This window comes from Passer montanus, unplaced genomic scaffold (genome assembly GCF_014805655.1).
Source record: "Passer montanus isolate IOZ18808 unplaced genomic scaffold, ASM1480565v1 scaffold49, whole genome shotgun sequence".
In the NCBI taxonomy this organism is placed as follows: Eukaryota; Metazoa; Chordata; class Aves; order Passeriformes; family Passeridae; genus Passer; species Passer montanus.
In genome coordinates, this window is record NW_024369818.1 from 6,463,863 (window position 1) to 6,480,660 (window position 16,798).

The following is a 16,798-nucleotide window of genomic DNA, read 5'->3' on the forward strand; positions in this document are numbered from 1 at the left end:
ACCAGCATTTTAATATGCCTCCTATTCTTACTTCCCACTTATGGCAACACATGCTAATCACTGCAACACATTGCAAGACTAAAACAAAAAAAAGTAAAACAGACATATCTCAATAAACCCAAATAATTTAGATTCACATATATCAGAAGACACAATATAGCTTGTGCTTCAATTTTACTATTTTGCTAGCTTGTGAAGTAAATGCCTCCTGTGAAATATGATTTCCAAACGATTTAATGACAATTAGAAAAGCAGACAGCTATGAAAAATAACATTTCCAAATGAACCGATTAAAAAGTATCTCAAACCTCAAGCATTCTGCATGAGTGAGCAGTTCCTTATTCACAGTTGCATTATAAAGCAAAATGGAAGGATGCAAGTTGAAATCATCAGGTACCCTATGCAAAAGTAATCTCCTTATTTCACCACCTTTCTTCATTAATGCAAGTTTCCTGCATTGTTCTTTTGTTCAGACACAACACCTTCTTTAACAGCGCGCTAGCGCAGCCTTTACAATCCCTCCTTGGAGCTTCCAGTGCCTAAATGACGGCGAATTCCCCGGCTCCGCTCCCCACTGCCCAGGCCGCTCCACCTGCCCTGCCACAACGGCCGGCGGCTCCCCCACGCTCCCGGCCGAGGCCGCGCGTCCCCTCGCCCAGCAGGGGCAGGCGGCAGCAGCCACGGGCAGCGGCCCCGCAGCGGGGAGGGACGCCACGGACCGGGCGGGAGCGGCCCCTGGCAGCCCCGGCAGCGGAGCGCGGTCGGTCGGTCGGTCGGTCGGTCGGTCGGTCAGTCCGCACGGGGACCCCGGGGGAGGGGAGCGCTCCGCTGCCGGGCTGCGCCGCTCCCCCGCTCCGAGCCGCCCTCGGCACCCCCTCCCCCGGCCGGAGCCTCACCCGCTGCTGTCGCTATGGACACCCTCCGCGGCTCCCTGCGGGATCTGGCGGCGAGGAGGTGAAGGACGGCGGGGCTCGGCGCGGCCGCGGCACGGGCCCCACTCCGGCCGCTCCCGCCGCATGGAGGGGGAAGGGCTGGCCGGAGCAAGGGGAGATGAGGGGGGGCGTGGAGGAGCAGAGCCAGGACGGGACGGGATGGGGAGGGATGGAGGAAGTGCGGGCGCGGAGTTCAGCGCCGACGGGAGCGCGGGGGCCGCTGCCGCCGCCTCATCGCCGCCCGCGCCGCACCGGGCCCGGGAACGGGAACAGGGACCGGGACAGGGAACGGGGAATGGGAATGGGGACCGGGACAGGGAACGGGGACAGGGAACGGGGACAGGGACGGGGACCGGGAAACGGGAACAGGGACCGGGACGGGGAACGGGGAATGGGAATGGGGACAGGGACGGGAACGGGAACGGGAACGGGGAGGAGAACGGGGAACGAGGACAGGGACGGGAAATGGGGACAGGGACGGGAACGGGCACCGGCACCACCGGCTGGGGAGTAGCGAACGGCGGGAGCGAGCCCCGGGGTGTCTGTGCGGTCGGGCTCCGAAGAGAGTGGGAAAAGGGAGACTTTCCCTTGGCGCTGTCCCCACGGACATCCCATCCCTGGCTGGAGCTGCAGCAGGAGCTGAGGGAGGGCGGGTGGGTGCCAGGCGCTTTATTGAATATCGCTTTACTGAACATCGCTTTACTGAATATCGCTTTACTGAACATCGCTTTACTGAATATCGTGTTTTCCCAGTTTTGCAGGTCACAGGGTTGCAGGATGACATAAAGGACATGACCAAATTCAGGTATATTTAGGCATACCTTTGGGATGGGCCAAGATTAACATATGCAGGCACTTAAACCTTTACCTAGCTAGGGTGCTCTGGCACAGGATTAATAAAATTTGCAAATACTTTAGGCTTTGTGTAAAACATTGATATTTAAGGACTAGATCTCAGGGCTAGCATGTAGTTGCTTCTATCAGTTTCAGTGTTGCTGTGCCTCCAGCTTCCCGAAGCATTCTGAAATCAATTCCAGCTTTCCCTTAACTTATGAAATTGGGGTGACCCACTCATAGGAAAAAAATCTGTCAAATTTGAAGAGTATATTTTGAAAGCTCAAAATCCCAATGGGCTACAGAAAGAATCTATTTCCAGTTAAGAAATTTAAATTTAAAGCAAATTACATGACTTGGGTTGCACCACTTTGACTCATCCATTTTCTGATATTTAGGTTTTGCAATATTGCTGCACATTCTCCCTATGGTGGTGACTTGTACCTAATCCAGCAGTATATTAACCCAAGTTCAGTTCTGTTGTATGTTTTACTGGGGGCTCTTCTCCACTAGTCTTCAATCTCTATTACTTGAAATGCTATTTATTTCATAAAACATGTTGCACTTTAAAAAAATGCAGTTAGAATATTTAATATTTAATAGTTCAGTTATAAAGGCCCTACATTGCATCACTACATCCAGACTTGTAGAATTAATTGCTGTAGCTGGGATAATTATCTAGGGAGAAAAAAAAATTCTTCCAGTTGGAATTGTTCTGAACTAGATTTTTGCCATAATGCTGAAGTGTGTGGACTGATGTTAGACTGTTATATGGAAGCAGTTGGGGATTTTTGCACAAAAATTCAGTCCTGTGCTCAATGAAGTAGGGGAGTATTTTAGCCTTGGTTTCACTCTGCATAATACTGCAACTTGTTTTGAAATCTATTTGCCTGTTGTCTTTTGGTTTAAAAAGGATCGAGCAACAACAAAAAGGTTGAATATTTCAGGATCAGCTGAAATATTTTTTCAGTGTCAGTTTAGTCCTAAGTACCTTAGCTTTCTTTAAAAAATCCAGTCCACGTGCTGGGAAAAACTGACCTTGGATAAATTTGCATCCCAAAATTTATCAAAGTTTATAAATAGCACCAGAATAAATAATACATTCCGCTGTGGTGGTTTAAGATCATATAAAGAACTGTCAGACCCACTTTGTCTAGGAGAAAAATTGAAACACAGGCATTAAAACACTTGACCAAAGCCATGAAGCACAAGTTGAATGCTTCCAATTTGTATGTGCTGGGACTGCAAGTGTCAAACTTTTTGACCATTTTGAAGTGCTTTGAAATGTGGAGATATAATATTTTATCTCATTTTTTAAAACATGGAAAGGAAAAATAACTGCTAAGGCTTGTGGGTGGGTTTACTTCCTAAGAACTTCCAGCTGAATTATAACACTTTGTGAAGTGATTTTTCTTAGTGTCATTCAAAGCAGAGTAAAGGAACAAGTTGAACTTGCGTTTTCACTTTCAGCCCTCAACCTTTTAGGTTAGCCTGTAAAACCAGGAATCAAAAAGTAGGATAAACAGTGCAAAAGTAGGCTGGGATTCTCATCACTCCCATTCAAGGGCATTTTCCTTCTCTCCCTCTTGTCCTCACCCTGCCTGCTCTCCCTCCCTCACTGTCTTAGCAACAAGATTCACTGGCTGACTGTAGCTCAAACCAATTAGTTCATCTATTTAAGTCATGCATCGAAGAAGCCTTCCCCCTTTCAGCACACTGCTCACTTAGGGCTCAATCCTACAGTCTTCAATTTTTAAGGCAGAGAGAGTTTGCAATTGACTCAAGTTACATGAGGATAAGACCTTTTATGTTCTAATTTCTTTACAAAAGCTGTAGCATTATGGGGAGGGTGCTGCTGCTATCACTGTTTTCCTTCATCTACTCTTTTCTTTATTTAAGAACACAACAGTATATGGAGAAGTCCTTAAATAATGAAGAAAGTAACTAAAACATCAATTCACAAAACCTCGTCTATTCACAAATGCTGCTTATTCATTATCAGTTCCAGAGAAATGCAAAGATTGGATTTGGTGAGCAATTAGAACATTCAGTAGAAAACTCATAGCATCCAGGAGAAAACAGCATTGTAGTAGTAATGACTACAGCATCCCTTTTTGTCAAAGCTTTTAATCAAAATCACAGCCTTTTAGTGCATATTTTAACGAAATGCTCAGCATTGCACAGATCTCAGAAGGAAGCCTTCTGCTCTTTTTGCACTCCTAACAACCTCTGGCATAATGAGGTGTGACAAATTGATTTAAAATGTAGTTGCAGGAAGAAGGGCAGGCGAGCTTTGCTCTGCCTTGTGGGTGTTGTAGTCGTTTTGCAGCTCTCTGCCTGGGCAGCAATAGGAACTCGGACTCGAAGTCCCACAGCTCCCACTAGAGCCTGCCGCACAGGCTCAGAGCCCATATGCGAGGAGGGGGTGACTACATTGTGTCTATTGTATGGTTTTTTTGTTTTGGTTTGGTTTCGGTTTTTTTTTTTACCCCCGGGCGTTTTGCACGTTTCACGGGAGGTGTAAATCGGGAGTAAAAAGCATGGCAGATGAGCAAGAAATAATGTGCAAACTCGAGAGCATCAAGGAGATCAGGTATGTTCGCTTTGTGCCCCATCGCTTACATGAAGCAGCTTTTTCCTCGGGGGAGCGGAGGAGTTGCATCCATCTGAAAGTACCTATTGTGCTGCTGAGGGAAAGAAAACTACCGCCGGGTTCACGACGAGAGCTCAAAATACATTTTTCCAGGCAGGGAGGGAGCATCTGCTGCTGGGGATCGCCGCTGGAATGCGCAGGGGAGGGCGGTAATGGTCGCGCATTTGCCGAGCAGCGCCGAGCGCTGGCCCGGGAAGGCGGAGTGCTGGTGGGAAGGACGGAGCGGCCCCGGCGGCGGGGGGAGTGGTGTCGGGCCGCGGCTGTGCGGGGCTTCCACTGTTTGTTTGTTGTTTTTTAGTCGTCTGAATTAGCATTTCGTATTCATGAGGCTCTGTTGTTTTGCCTCGCTCACTCCCGGGCGGGAGTCGGGCTGAGAAGGAAGGGGGGATGGCAAGGGAAGCAGAGTCTGACGCCCAAATCCGACGTGCCCTCGGGCAGGACAGGGCTGGGCAGCGCTGCCGGCAGCGGCAGAGCCCCACGGGGGCAGGACAGCCGTCTGTCCGTCCGTCCGTCCGTCCCGCGGAGGGCGGCGGTAGGGCAGGCCCTCAGGGGAGCGGTGGATCCGTGCGGGGTGAGGGCTGAGCCTCAGCGGCTTCTCCCTCTCTGCCCTCCCTGCCTTCGGCCAAGGCGGCAGCGGCCGAGGGAGCCCCGCCGAGGTGTCCCTGCTTCGGGGACGGGGACACTCCGGACCGGGGCTTGTTCATCCTGCCCTCCTGCCACAAGGCCCGAGCTGCCTCGGGCTGCGGTTCACGCAGTGCAAAACACCGGGAATTTGTATATAGCGTCCTGCACACGGTGAGCTGCGGGATGCTGTGGAAAAGGGCGCTCATTAAAAGCCAGGCAGGGCGCAGCACCTGCCCACAGCGGGAACGATTTTCATAACTTCAGGCAGGGCGTTTCCACTCCTTGCTTCAGGGCACCGATTTTCAGGATTAGGCCTGAGCTGTCTGTTTACCTGGAGCCAAAACACCTTAGAGAGAACAGTGGTTTTGAACGCAGCTGGGAGGTGGAAGGCATGCTGACTGCGAAACCCGAGCCATGAGAGGGTTTGGGCATGACAGCCAGAGAGGGGCTGGCAGAGGGATCCCACTCCCGGTGATCACAGGCACTTCTGGCTGGTTACAGCATCTCTGGGCCGGCAGAGAGAGAGGAGAGAGGGATCCCAGCTCCCGGTGATCACAGGCACTTCGGCTGCTTACAGCATCTCTAAGGAGCACACTTTATCCGTGTAACAATTTATTTGGCAGCAGACTATGGGCCTCAGCCTTCTTCACACAATACCACAAAGATCAAGCAAAAATATTTGTCCATCTAGTATCCCCAAACTATTTGTAGAAAGAGATGTGGCAGTGTAAGAACAATGATTTTGTACTCAACTGGTGCACAGGCTCTGTTTTAGAAAACAGATCTAAGTATGGCCTACTACAGTGTGTGGTCCAATTACTGTAACACTTAATTTAATTTTTTTTTTCAGTGAGAGTGGTATCCTGTATTTGGAAATTTACAGTGCATTCAGTTTTCAGATAACTTATTCAAAGGTGATATATTAACTGCACTTGATGGATTTTTGCTGTTATTTTGTGGTATAAGGTAGAGCAAAGGTGATATTTAGCTTTAGTGTACAATGAAGTATCAAACATGTTACTTGACTGTATTTTAAATTTTAAAAAAATCAGTGTCAAAAAGCCAGTCCTACTTGCAATGTTGATGTCCATTTTAAGTCACCTTAACAAAATCTGATCAAATAAACTTATTTACTCATTAGAAGCTTGCATTCTGTGAAGAATGTCCTTCAAGATAAACATGAGATTTCCTTAAGTTTACAGGTTCACCTTTGATAGATTAAGCAGACTTTATTTTAAACCACAATTCACGTATTCTACAGACAGAGGGGAAAGACGTCTTCATGAACAAAATCAAAGAACTTGCCCATTTGTATAGTTGATTCTATAATGTATTATGATACAGCTTAGCTGGGTTTTGAACGGATGTGGGAACCTGATTTTGAATCTGGAATCTGATCTCTATATCCATATCTGTAACTATAGATAAATACATATAATTTGTAGTCAAGGGAATACTTCTTTCAGTAAACCCATTGGATGCCCACAATCCAAGCATATATGCACATGCTTATTTATATGCATTAAATACTTCCACAGAAATGAAATTTTGTAATTGTTCTGTTTTAAATCTCTCATTCATGTTATCCCTGCCAGACCACCTGCTTCTGAATACATATTGTATGTAAAAGTTTTTTATGGTACTGTTTTATCTCTTGCAGCTTTATAAACTCTTGAAGTGAGAGAGGCAGGAACCCAGGTCATATTACTAGCTATGACACTTGGAATATGTAGCCATAATTAATTGTCCAAGTGACTGACCTGCTTTCTGCCATGCTCTGTCAAAACCTGACAACATTCTATTAATTTCATAATTCAGTACAAGGACTCTGTTACCACTGAAAAGCTCAGCAAAAGAGCTGGCATTAGAATTCAGTATTCTCCTTGTACCTCACCTTCTCTCAGAGACTTTTAGTCTCATTCTTGTCTATTGCTGCTATTGCCTTCTTTCATCTATCTAATCCCATATAAACTGACACCTCACAAAAAAATGTGTCAGTAACTTACTGTTGTCTCTCTATCTTTTTAATTGTCACTGGGATTCAGGAATAAGACTTTGCAGATGGAAAAAATAAAGGCAAGACTGAAAGCAGAATTTGAAGCCCTGGAGTCTGAGGAGAGGCACCTGAAAGAATATAAACAGGAGATGGACCTGCTGCTGCAAGAGAAGATGGCTCACGTGGAGGAGCTGCGACTGATCCACGCTGACATTAATGTGGTATGTGACAGCCCAGCTCAGACAGCCTGACTCAGACACAGCTGCACATGAATCATCCCACAGCTTGTGGAATTGTGCACATGAGTGAAGCATCACTGCTTCAATAACGTGCACTTTACAACACCATCCTAGGATCCTACTGAGAGTGCAAAGTAAATATACCTCAGGATAATTGGTTTTTCCCTTTGTAGGGCAGGATATTTTATAATGCTGGCATAATAAGCTGTTGCACCAAGAGGATAGATAAGATAACCAAGCCTGTTGTGGCTATGTCTTTACCAGTAGCCGCAGTGATACCACTCCAGCTGTCCCATAGAAAACAGTTCTTCCTGTTAGTCTTTTCTCATTTAGCACCCAGAAACAGAAACTTTGGCAGCTAGGTGGGACTAAGAGATTTGAGAAAATACATAGTGTTTGTTAAGTTCATAGTAAGAGCTGACCTTCATCGCGGAGTGGAATCACCAAACATCAACAAGCACCAGCCTGAGCCTGAAATGAATTAATACAAATAAGAGAAACAGCAATTTATAAATTTATAAATTTATAAGACTAGCCAGTTAGAGGGGCTAAATAGGGAATATATTTTTAAATACATTTTTAATGTCATATTATGGCACTTACATGGGGTTTTTAGCTCTGAAGGTATCTGTGTTGCACTGGAGAAAAAGGCTCCAACAAGTGAAAAAGTACAAGCTATATACTGGATGTGCAGATTGAATTTATTTATGGCTTCAAATGTCTGCTCCCCTGTCCAGCTGCATAAGCTCAGCCTCTGTTTCATCCTCCTCTCTTTGTGCAGTCAGATTGTCTTTTCTCTGCTGTTTTTCCCGCTTGCTGCAGTAAGAGAAGCAGAAACCTTTCCTTAGCTTGTTTGTTAACTTCTGCCAGTCAATGTTCAGGTATCTTAGAAACACAGAAAATTAGTTTGTGCTACTTTAAGCTCTTGTTTAGTGTTTCTTGAGAGTCTTCAATAGCTCCTCACTTGCTGACTTTATTTCTAGCCTGTCTCTCTGCTTTTTCTGTTGTTCAGAAGGTCCTATAGGTTGAGTGCACTTTTTAAAAATGAAAATGCATCTCATATGTCACTTTCTGTTGCTTCTTCTTTGCCCATTTTCCTCTCAATACCTTAAGTCTTTGTTTTACTATTGCATTATCTCAAATCTCTTGCAACTTGAGTGAGAAAAATCTCCTCTTTCTGGTACAATCTGCTGCTCAGTCGGAGGGGAACAGTTCTTTAAAAACATGCCCATCCTCCTGTTTCAGATGGAGAACACTATCAAGCAGTCTGAGAACGATCTTAACAAGCTCTTGGAATCTACTCGCCGGCTCCACGAGGAGTACAAGCCCCTCAAGGAGCACGTAGATGCCTTGAGAATGACTCTGGGCCTGCAGAGGCTGCCAGACCTGTGTGAAGAGGAAGAGAAACTGTCCCTTGAGTAAGTCTCCAAGCATTATCTGGCTTTATGCTTTCTTTCAATTCTACTGGTCATTTTCTCATTTTAATTTTGTTGGTATGTGGAAAAAAACAACCCAGGAGGTAAGCATGAAAACAAAAGTTAACAAAAAAGGGACGTGGAGGACATGTGTTTCATAACATTCAGTCTGAATTTGTTCCAGGTTAAATTTAGGTTATTCCAAGCTGCAAATTCTACATACCACATGCAAACATTCAAGGGTGGTTGTTGGCCTTCTAGGTTTTATACTGTATGTTGCTTTTTCTATCTTTATATTTTTCCCTGAAATTTACTTCTTTAGCAAGCAGTAGTAGGAGGCAATACACAAGAGGGATACAAACCAAGTTATTCTTCAGCTGGGTTGTGCTGCTCCTAGTCAGAGTTTTACTTTTTGCTGCCTGCAATGGCAGTGCCTTTTAGCCAAATGCCTGTGACTGTCAACAAGTTTCCCTGAGATGTGGAATGGATTTGGATAATAAATCATAGTCTCATTTTTACATATAACCTAGGCAGGGCAGAATTAGCTACTATTCAAAGAACAGTGCCCTTTGTTTAACAGACGAGTCTTAAATGCAAGGGATGTTTTAAAAAGCATGTATTGCTCTTATTGCCCAGCACAATTAATATCGTTTACACACGCACACAGTTTCAAGATTTCCTTTGTATTTCAATAGAAATGTTGTTTTACATTCCAAACACCTTAACACTACAAAGAATATATTGATCTGTTTATTAATCTGTTGTGTACAGATTAATAAACAGTTATTATTGAAAGTTATTAATTTTAACAGAATAAAATGGAAAAACTGTTTGGCACAGGTGTGTCTGAAGCTGTTGCCTATTTTTCTTCTATACATGTTGTCTATTTTTCACCTTACTAGATTTATATCCAGTCTGGAATCTGGCTGAAGTGTAGAAATGCAGAAGAAATCACCACATATTCTATTTATGATCTAGTCAATGTGTAGGCAATTTGGCAGTTTGACTCTAGTGGAGGAACATGGTAGGGAAATGTGATCCACTGTATTTTTACACCAAATATCCTTTACAGACTAATGAAATACTCCAGAAGGTGGTTACATTTTTTGTTTGTCATTCTTTTGTCTAGCTACTTTGAAAAGCAGAAGGCAGAATGGCAGACAGAACCACAGGAGCCTCCCATCCCAGAGTCTCTGGCTGCAGCTGCAGCAGCTGCCCAACAGCTGCAGGTGGCCAGGAAGCAAGACACCAGACAGACAGCAACTTTCAGACAGCAGCCACCTCCAATGAAGGTCAGGAGATGGAATGTGCTGGGTTTTCTTTTTTGTCATTGGCATGCATTATGTTTAGAAAGTGATTAATGTTTGTGTAAAGGAAAAATTACATGTCCTGATTGTGATTTTCCTTGCAGTGGTTCAAAACAAGAGCAAGCAGTAGACTAAAGTAGTAGCACCAGTCATCAAGTGTTAAGGATAAGAATCTTTTAGGACTTAAAGTCACCCTCAGCAAACATGTAGTCAATTCCCACTCCTCTTGTGTTTCACTTGGGCATGTAAGAAAGAGAAAAAATCTTGGCAAAAGAAAGTAATTTGTGGTGGGTGCTGGGAGATAAGTTTAGTAGTGGCTCTTAGTTAATGCCATATGGAGTCATATTAAAAGCAGCACACATATTTTATGAGGGAAATTAACCAATGGTGTAAATTACCAGAAAAAGCGATTGTTTCTTCACTGGGGATCTTCAAGAGTAACATGTGGATTAATGTAACATAGCCACAGGCACTTCAGTGACAGTTTTACTCAGCTCCTTAGGTAGTGAGAAGAGTTAAGTAGTTACATAGGGGTATTCCTCCCACCCAGGTTCCAGAGTCACTAAGAAGGCTAACTGATGTAGGTGCACCCCAAAGTAATATACTTACTGTCTGTAGTTAGGCAATTGAAAAGCCACTCTGCAAGCAATAGGCTTCAGTCAAACATAAATTACAGGGCTTAGTCTGGAGCAAAAGGGTAGAGTTCTGTACCTTATGTTAAATATGTGGAATTCATCCAGTCACCTGCTCCTGCCTTCAATTCTGTGACATTGCAGTTGGCCGTCACTGTCACTTCTCTGACTCAGTGAGCTATTAGGCAGGTAAACACCTTTAAAACATCACTGAAAACAACACAAAATAGAATTTAAAGTTACTGATACATGTAAGAGCCACATGTCTGCAGAAATGTAATTTTTGTTCAATGAGATGCTCCTGTTTTTCAGTAAGCCTGAAATTACAATCCACATACCTAGATTGTATAGAACGCAGCAGCAGTCTGCCTTTGCAGGAGAGGAGCCTTGTTTTTGTCTGTGCTGTAAGGCAGAGTGTGATACTCAATAACCTGTGTACCAAGGCCACTTTGATGTCTGTAACCAATTGCATTTCAGGCGTGTTTGTCGTGTCACCAACAAATCCACCGGAACGCGCCCATTTGTCCACTCTGCAAAGCAAAGAGCCGATCTCGGAATCCCAAAAAGCCCAAGAGGAAACAGGATGAATGAAATCCAGGAGATTGACAAGCTGTGTGACCTGTCCCAGTACTCTTCCAGTAGAATGGCAAATTTGCCCAGACTTTACTGAATTGCAGACTCAAGTATGACTGTCTCATTGTTTTCTATTTAAATGCAATGTAAGCACAATGTTCCTGCTCTAAGTTTCTTCCAGTCTTTAGGATTTGGTTTTAGGAAAGTAAATATTACTGGTGCTACAGTTTAACATTTCAATTGCTCCATCTTTTGTACTCCTAAACAAACTGGAATTCTTTGTGCAAGTATCCTAAATGTCAGGCTATTTCTATTGACCAAATGTGATTACCACAAATGCTTTTATGTTCTCTTTTTAAAAAACAGATGTTGCTAAAAGATTATTCTGTTTTCTCCTGATAACAGGAGACTATTTGAAGTGCTGAAATAGCAGACTGTCTGTTTGTTTCACTGAAGAACAATTTGTTCTCCTATCTCGTAAGACTGGGTAGATTTAGGTATCCAATGGAGCTCTTTTTAAACAAGAAATGTTCAGGGAAAATGAGATTTGTTATACAGAAAATCAATGCATTAAGGACACACATGGGTTTTGATTTACTGAAGTTGATTGTACCATTCCCTCAAACTTGACTTAAAACTTGGAAAGGTGCTGGCTGTGTATGAATTTTTAAAAATGATGCTTTAACATCTTAACAGGTTATTATTTGCAGCAGTCAGAAGACTGATTGACTTAAAAACAAGGCTGAAGTGAACTGTATTAATGGGCTCCTAGGCTTTATGGCTGACCAATGCACCGTGGTTCTCTAGGAAACATGCATGATATATCTCAGATCTCTGTGTGCACAGACTGCACATCAGCCATTCTGCATGTCTTCTGTTCCTGGTTTCTACGGCCAGAATCTGGCAGACATATCCTCCACTGGAGCATAGGAAAGTTCAGGAACATGCATGAGGAACAGCGTCAACTAAAAATTATATATTTCTCCAGAACCAATGAGCTTTGGTGTCATTGTCCTCCCTCAACCAAAACTTTATATTTTTTCTGTCTTTTAATAGGTAATTTTCAAATAAGCTTTACTTCAGGCCAGTTTGTTTTCTTGTTCCCTGTGTGCCAAAAGAACCCTGACTAAAGCATCTGGATTAGATCACTCCCTATATGTCTTTCCCTTTTTTTCATGTAATGTAACAAATTCTTGCAATGGGGAGGATGGCAGTGATCCACCTACAGAACTGGCCCTTGAAATTTACTCATCTCTAATCCCAGTTTTGTGACCACCTTTGTTGCCTAAATTGATCTCAAGTGTTAAATATTCTTTTTACTAACTCTGGGACACAAGAACTGCTTGTTCACACTCTTCTCTCTTTAGCCCAGGTTTCTCTCTACTGTTATGTCAGAGTGGTTATACTGGGGATTTGGCTTGTTACACAGGAGGAACAGAGAAGCCCCAAGTCTGCTCCAAGAACTTTGCCAAATGCTGGCAACTGTAATAAATCCACATGATGCAATTTTGGTGGCCAAATCACATACATTGCCATTAATTTCCTAAGTCTGCCACAGAGTACATGATTGATTTACTGAATATATTCCTAAAACTTAAGCCAGGTTCAGGAGATATTCCCCCATTTTAATGTTACATATTCAAATCAACATCTGTCAACAGCAGACAGAATGTGGACCACCTGCCCCTGAAATTACATGAAGAGAAGATTCTGCTAGCTGAATAACAGGGATTTGGTCTGTGAGATAGCAATAATGGAAGATAGTCTCCATGCTCCAAATGGCAATAGTGTGTTATGCATGTTTTGTAGCACAAATACTGGATTCTACTGTTTCAAATATCAGAGTGGTCACATGCTGTGTTCTGTGTTCAGAGCAATTCCTATGGAGTTGAAGGGAAACTGCACAGAGTTAAAAGAAGTATGTGGACTTGCCCAAAGTGCATACATGAGAGCAGCATACTTTAATGGTAGTTGTACATAAATTTAAGAAGTAGTGACAATGGAGTGGGTGAATGGTCTGCAATGACGTAGTGTGAATAGGAGGATTGATTTGTAGAGACTTCATCTTACAGTTCTGAAATAGGTAGGGTTAGTCATAGTTGTTCTCACATTACTGTTACTTTGCCAGGTTCTTTCTTTCTTGGGAGATCCCTGAACTGAAGTATACTTAAGGATGCACCATTTCCTAATTTAGTACAAGAGTTTTGTACTTTTACTTTTTTTAATTAGTCTCATGGGCTCTTGTGTTTTACAAGGTTAGGGTTTGGGGTTTTTTTGTTTTTTTTTAAGTGAATATGACACACTGGGTTTGCATCAATTGTACTAGTATTTACAAATTTTCACATCCTTGACAAAATTCTGCCATATGAATAGCATGCACTGCTGAGGGTGAGTGTTACTGGAGATAAGTCAGCAGGGTGCCCTGTCTGCCAAAAGGGCCAACCACAACCTGGGGTACATCAAGCACAGCATCGCCAGCTGATTGTCTCTCTGTACACTGCACTGGTGAGGCCTTGAGCACTGGGGACAGTTTGGGATTTCCTCAGTGCAAGAAGGACATCAGACTATTAAAGTGTTCTAGAGGAGGTGTGTGACCAACACTGCAAAAGGTCTCAAGGACAAGACCTCTGAAGAGCAGCTGAGGACACTTGGCTTGTTCAGTTTGGAGAAAAGAGGAGTGCCCTCATCACAGCCTACAACTTCCTGCAGGAGAAGCCGAGGAGGAGGAGGTGCTGATCCCCCTCTGATGACCAGCAGCAGGATATGAGGACACAGAATGAAGCTGCATTGAGAGAAGTTGAGGTTGGACACCAGGAAAAGGTTCTTCTCTGAGAGAGTGGTTGGTCACTGGTCCAGTGACCCAGGGAAGTGGCCAAGGCACCAAGCCTGTCAGGGTTTGAGGATCACCTGGATGACACTCTCAGCCATACAGTTTAATGCCAGGGAGTTGGACCTGATGATCCTTATGGATCCCTTCATACTTGAGATATTCTATGATTCTAGCCATTTCAAGGAGGTAAAAGGTTGGACACCAGGAAAAGGTTCTTCTCTGAGAGAGTGGTTGGTCACTGGTCCAGTGACCCAGGGAAGTGGCCAAGGCACCAAGCCTGTCAGGGTTTGAGGATCACCTGGATGACACTCTCAGCCATACAGTTTAATGCCAGGGAGTTGGACCTGATGATCCTTGTGGATCCCTTCATACTTGAGATACTCCATGATTCTAGCCATTTCAAGGAGGTAAAATATGTATTATGTATTAGGAGACCATGGGGTGGGGGCAGGGAGGGAAGCAGTGTCTTTCATAGGGAAGGAGTATTCTTTTCTCTCACAGAACAATCATGGAAGTTGAACAGAACTCTTCTCGTGACAGCCCCAGGCTCTTTTCTCCCAGGCAACTCTCTCAAGAGACTGGAGGAATAATTATGAAATATTGATTTCTTGGTATCAGACAGAAGAGGAAGCTGTCTGAAGTGCAGCTCTTAACACAAGTCTACTGCACTTTTGCTTCATGGAGCAACAATGGCTTCTTCGTTTGTATCTGAAGTCCTTGTGGATACTTCTTCACTTCGCTTAAATTTATTCTTATTTGGGTCAAATTGTCTGAGTAGCCACAATGAGACCCTCCTCAAAGCTTAGGAGACTTTTATGTTACTGAAGTCTGGTTTAACCCTGTCTTTGTAGTTGTGTTTTTAAAAGGGTATCCATGTAACAACAAAAGAACTGGATTCTCTTGATGAAGATGGTTTCCAGGGCTTTGTTAATCACTTGCCTCAAAGGACAGTCCTGTTGTTCTGCAACCAAACAGAAAAAAAACAAAATCCCAAGCCTTTCGCCTTGCCATCAACCCTCAGCTCATAAGTAAAAGGATGCAAACATTGTACTGTACCTAAATGCTTTGCTATAGAAATTTTCATACCCAGGCTGGGGTGGATCAGTTGTCCAGGACACCATGTCAAGGACATGATTAACCACAGACAAAATGTAAGGCAAATTTAAATACTTGCACATCCTGAATTCAACCTTAGCTTTATAAATAGGACCCTGACTGAACCTGACAGTGGCTTCAATTTACATAATCTAAATTTGAAAGAATAGACATTGATGTGTTACTTTAAATAGCATACTATTCAAGAAATTAGGACTTCACTAGCACTTTAAATAAATACAAAGTGCTTTATTCTTTTATTTTACAGTTTTCTAATTCCTCCAGAATACATTTTCATTTTAATATTTAGGTATTCTAGCAATATCTGGTGTTTTCACTGGCTTCTGTGTTTTAAGTATTTTACTCCTGTGCCTCATAGGAGTAAGAGTGTGAGATCTGTTTAATTTGTCTGTACAGTCCTTTTCAATAAATGTTTGTTTCATGTCATGCTTTCTTTCTGCAGAGTACTTTCACATCTGTTATGTGCTTATGCTACTAAGAAGCCCAGGTGGTAAAACTCAGCTCTCTGATTTTACAGAATACACTTAGCCACAATTCTGTTACACCTTTAGAGAAGCTTTATTAAAATAAATAAGGGGAAAGAAAGATCCCTTCAAAGGAGCTTTAGAAAAAAGGAAATAGAAAGGAAAAGGAGATCAGGTTTTAACCTAGCCAGAGTTCTCAGTTTTTTTGGTCCTACAAATGCAGATACATAAAGGCTTGAAAATACAAATACAATTCTGTACATACAGATTATATAAATGAAACAATAAAGGGTGATTTCCCAGCTGTGGGGCCTGACAGCATCTCTGGTCCTGTGCTCGCAATTCTTCAAATTTTTATGTCTCTGGGCCACATTTTTTGTTTTGGTCCTACAAATACGAATACATAGGGGCTTGAAAATACAAATACAACTTCTGCACATATAGATTATGTAAATGAAACAATAAAGGGCTTGGAAAAGGGAGAAAATATGATTTCCCAGCTGTGGGGCCTGATGGCATCTTTGGTCCTGTGCTCATGGTTCTTCGAATTTTTATGTCTCTGGGCCACATTTTTTGTTTTGGTCCTACAAATACGAATACATAGGGGCTTAAAAATACAAATACAACTTCAGCACATATAAAGCACATAAATATAAAGGATTTGAAAAGGGGAGAAAATGTGATTTGTGTGAAGGCAGCAGGAGCCGCTCGAAAAAGGGAGAAAATATGATTTTGCAGCTGTGGGGCCTGTGGCATCTTTGGTCCTGTGCTCACAGTTCTTCTAATTTTTATGTCTTTGGGCCACATTTTTTTAATTGGTACTACAAATACAGATACAACTTGAAAATACAAATACAACTTATGCACATATAAATCACATAAATATAAAGGACTTGAAAACGGGAGAAAATGTGATTTGTGTGAAGGCAGCAGGAGCCGCTCGGCGCCCTCAGAGTCTGCGTCACTGCAGGCTGGGAGCTTGGCTGGGCCCTGGGTCGCTGCTGCCGCCCGCAGGCCGAGAGCGGCACCGCAGCCCAGAAATGTGAACGTGACCGGCACAGGGAGCCGACAAGCGCCGGGGCTTTTTACACTTTTTGCACTGTGTACACTATTTACCCTTTCTAGGCTCAGTGCTGCCGCCCGGAGGGAAGCCCCCCGCCGGCCCGCCCGGGCCCGGGAGCAG

At 43.4% G+C, this 16,798-nt stretch overlaps 2 protein-coding genes across 6 annotated transcripts in view; one reads left to right on the forward strand and one right to left on the reverse strand.

The window, feature by feature from the left end:
- Positions 1–1,186, reverse strand: part of ZC3H12B (zinc finger CCCH-type containing 12B) — a 24,305-nt gene extending 23,119 nt beyond the window's left edge. The window contains exon 1 of one of the 2 annotated variants that reach the window (XM_039722492.1): positions 897–1,186. The gene's annotated coding sequence lies outside the window, so the exon portion shown is untranslated. Of the gene's footprint in view, positions 1–308; positions 765–896 lie in introns of those variants that run through there. The other variant, XM_039722493.1, reaches the window with a different exon arrangement.
- Positions 806–15,579, forward strand: ZC4H2 (zinc finger C4H2-type containing). Of its 4 annotated transcripts, none has more exons than XM_039722498.1 (7): positions 806–954; positions 1,686–1,737; positions 7,089–7,260; positions 8,524–8,696; positions 9,823–9,985; positions 11,110–14,221; positions 14,443–15,579. In XM_039722498.1, exons 2-6 carry the CDS (start codon positions 1,724–1,726, stop codon positions 11,221–11,223), a joined length of 636 nt encoding a protein of 211 aa, XP_039578432.1. In that variant the 5' UTR covers positions 806–954; positions 1,686–1,723; the 3' UTR covers positions 11,224–14,221; positions 14,443–15,579. The 4 variants fall into 4 exon arrangements, with proteins under 4 accessions (XP_039578432.1, XP_039578433.1, XP_039578429.1 ...); XM_039722499.1 differs by lacking the exon at positions 806–954 and adding an exon at positions 1,367–1,585; XM_039722495.1 differs by lacking the exons at positions 806–954; positions 1,686–1,737 and adding an exon at positions 4,075–4,359.
- Positions 15,580–16,798: the final 1,219 nt, after the last annotated feature.

What these genes read in the sequence shown, in the direction of transcription:
- ZC4H2 (XM_039722495.1), top strand. Translation starts at nt 4,214, where the DNA reads ATGGTTTTTTTGTTTTGGTTTGGTTTCGGTTTTTTTTTTTACCCCCGG. An exon ending in GAGAGCATCAAGGAGATCAG is followed by an intron (nt 4,360 to 7,088) that starts GTATGTTCGCTT and finishes ACTGGGATTCAG; the next exon opens with GAATAAGACTTTGCAGATGG. An exon ending in TCCACGCTGACATTAATGTG is followed by an intron (nt 7,261 to 8,523) that starts GTATGTGACAGC and finishes CTCCTGTTTCAG; the next exon opens with ATGGAGAACACTATCAAGCA.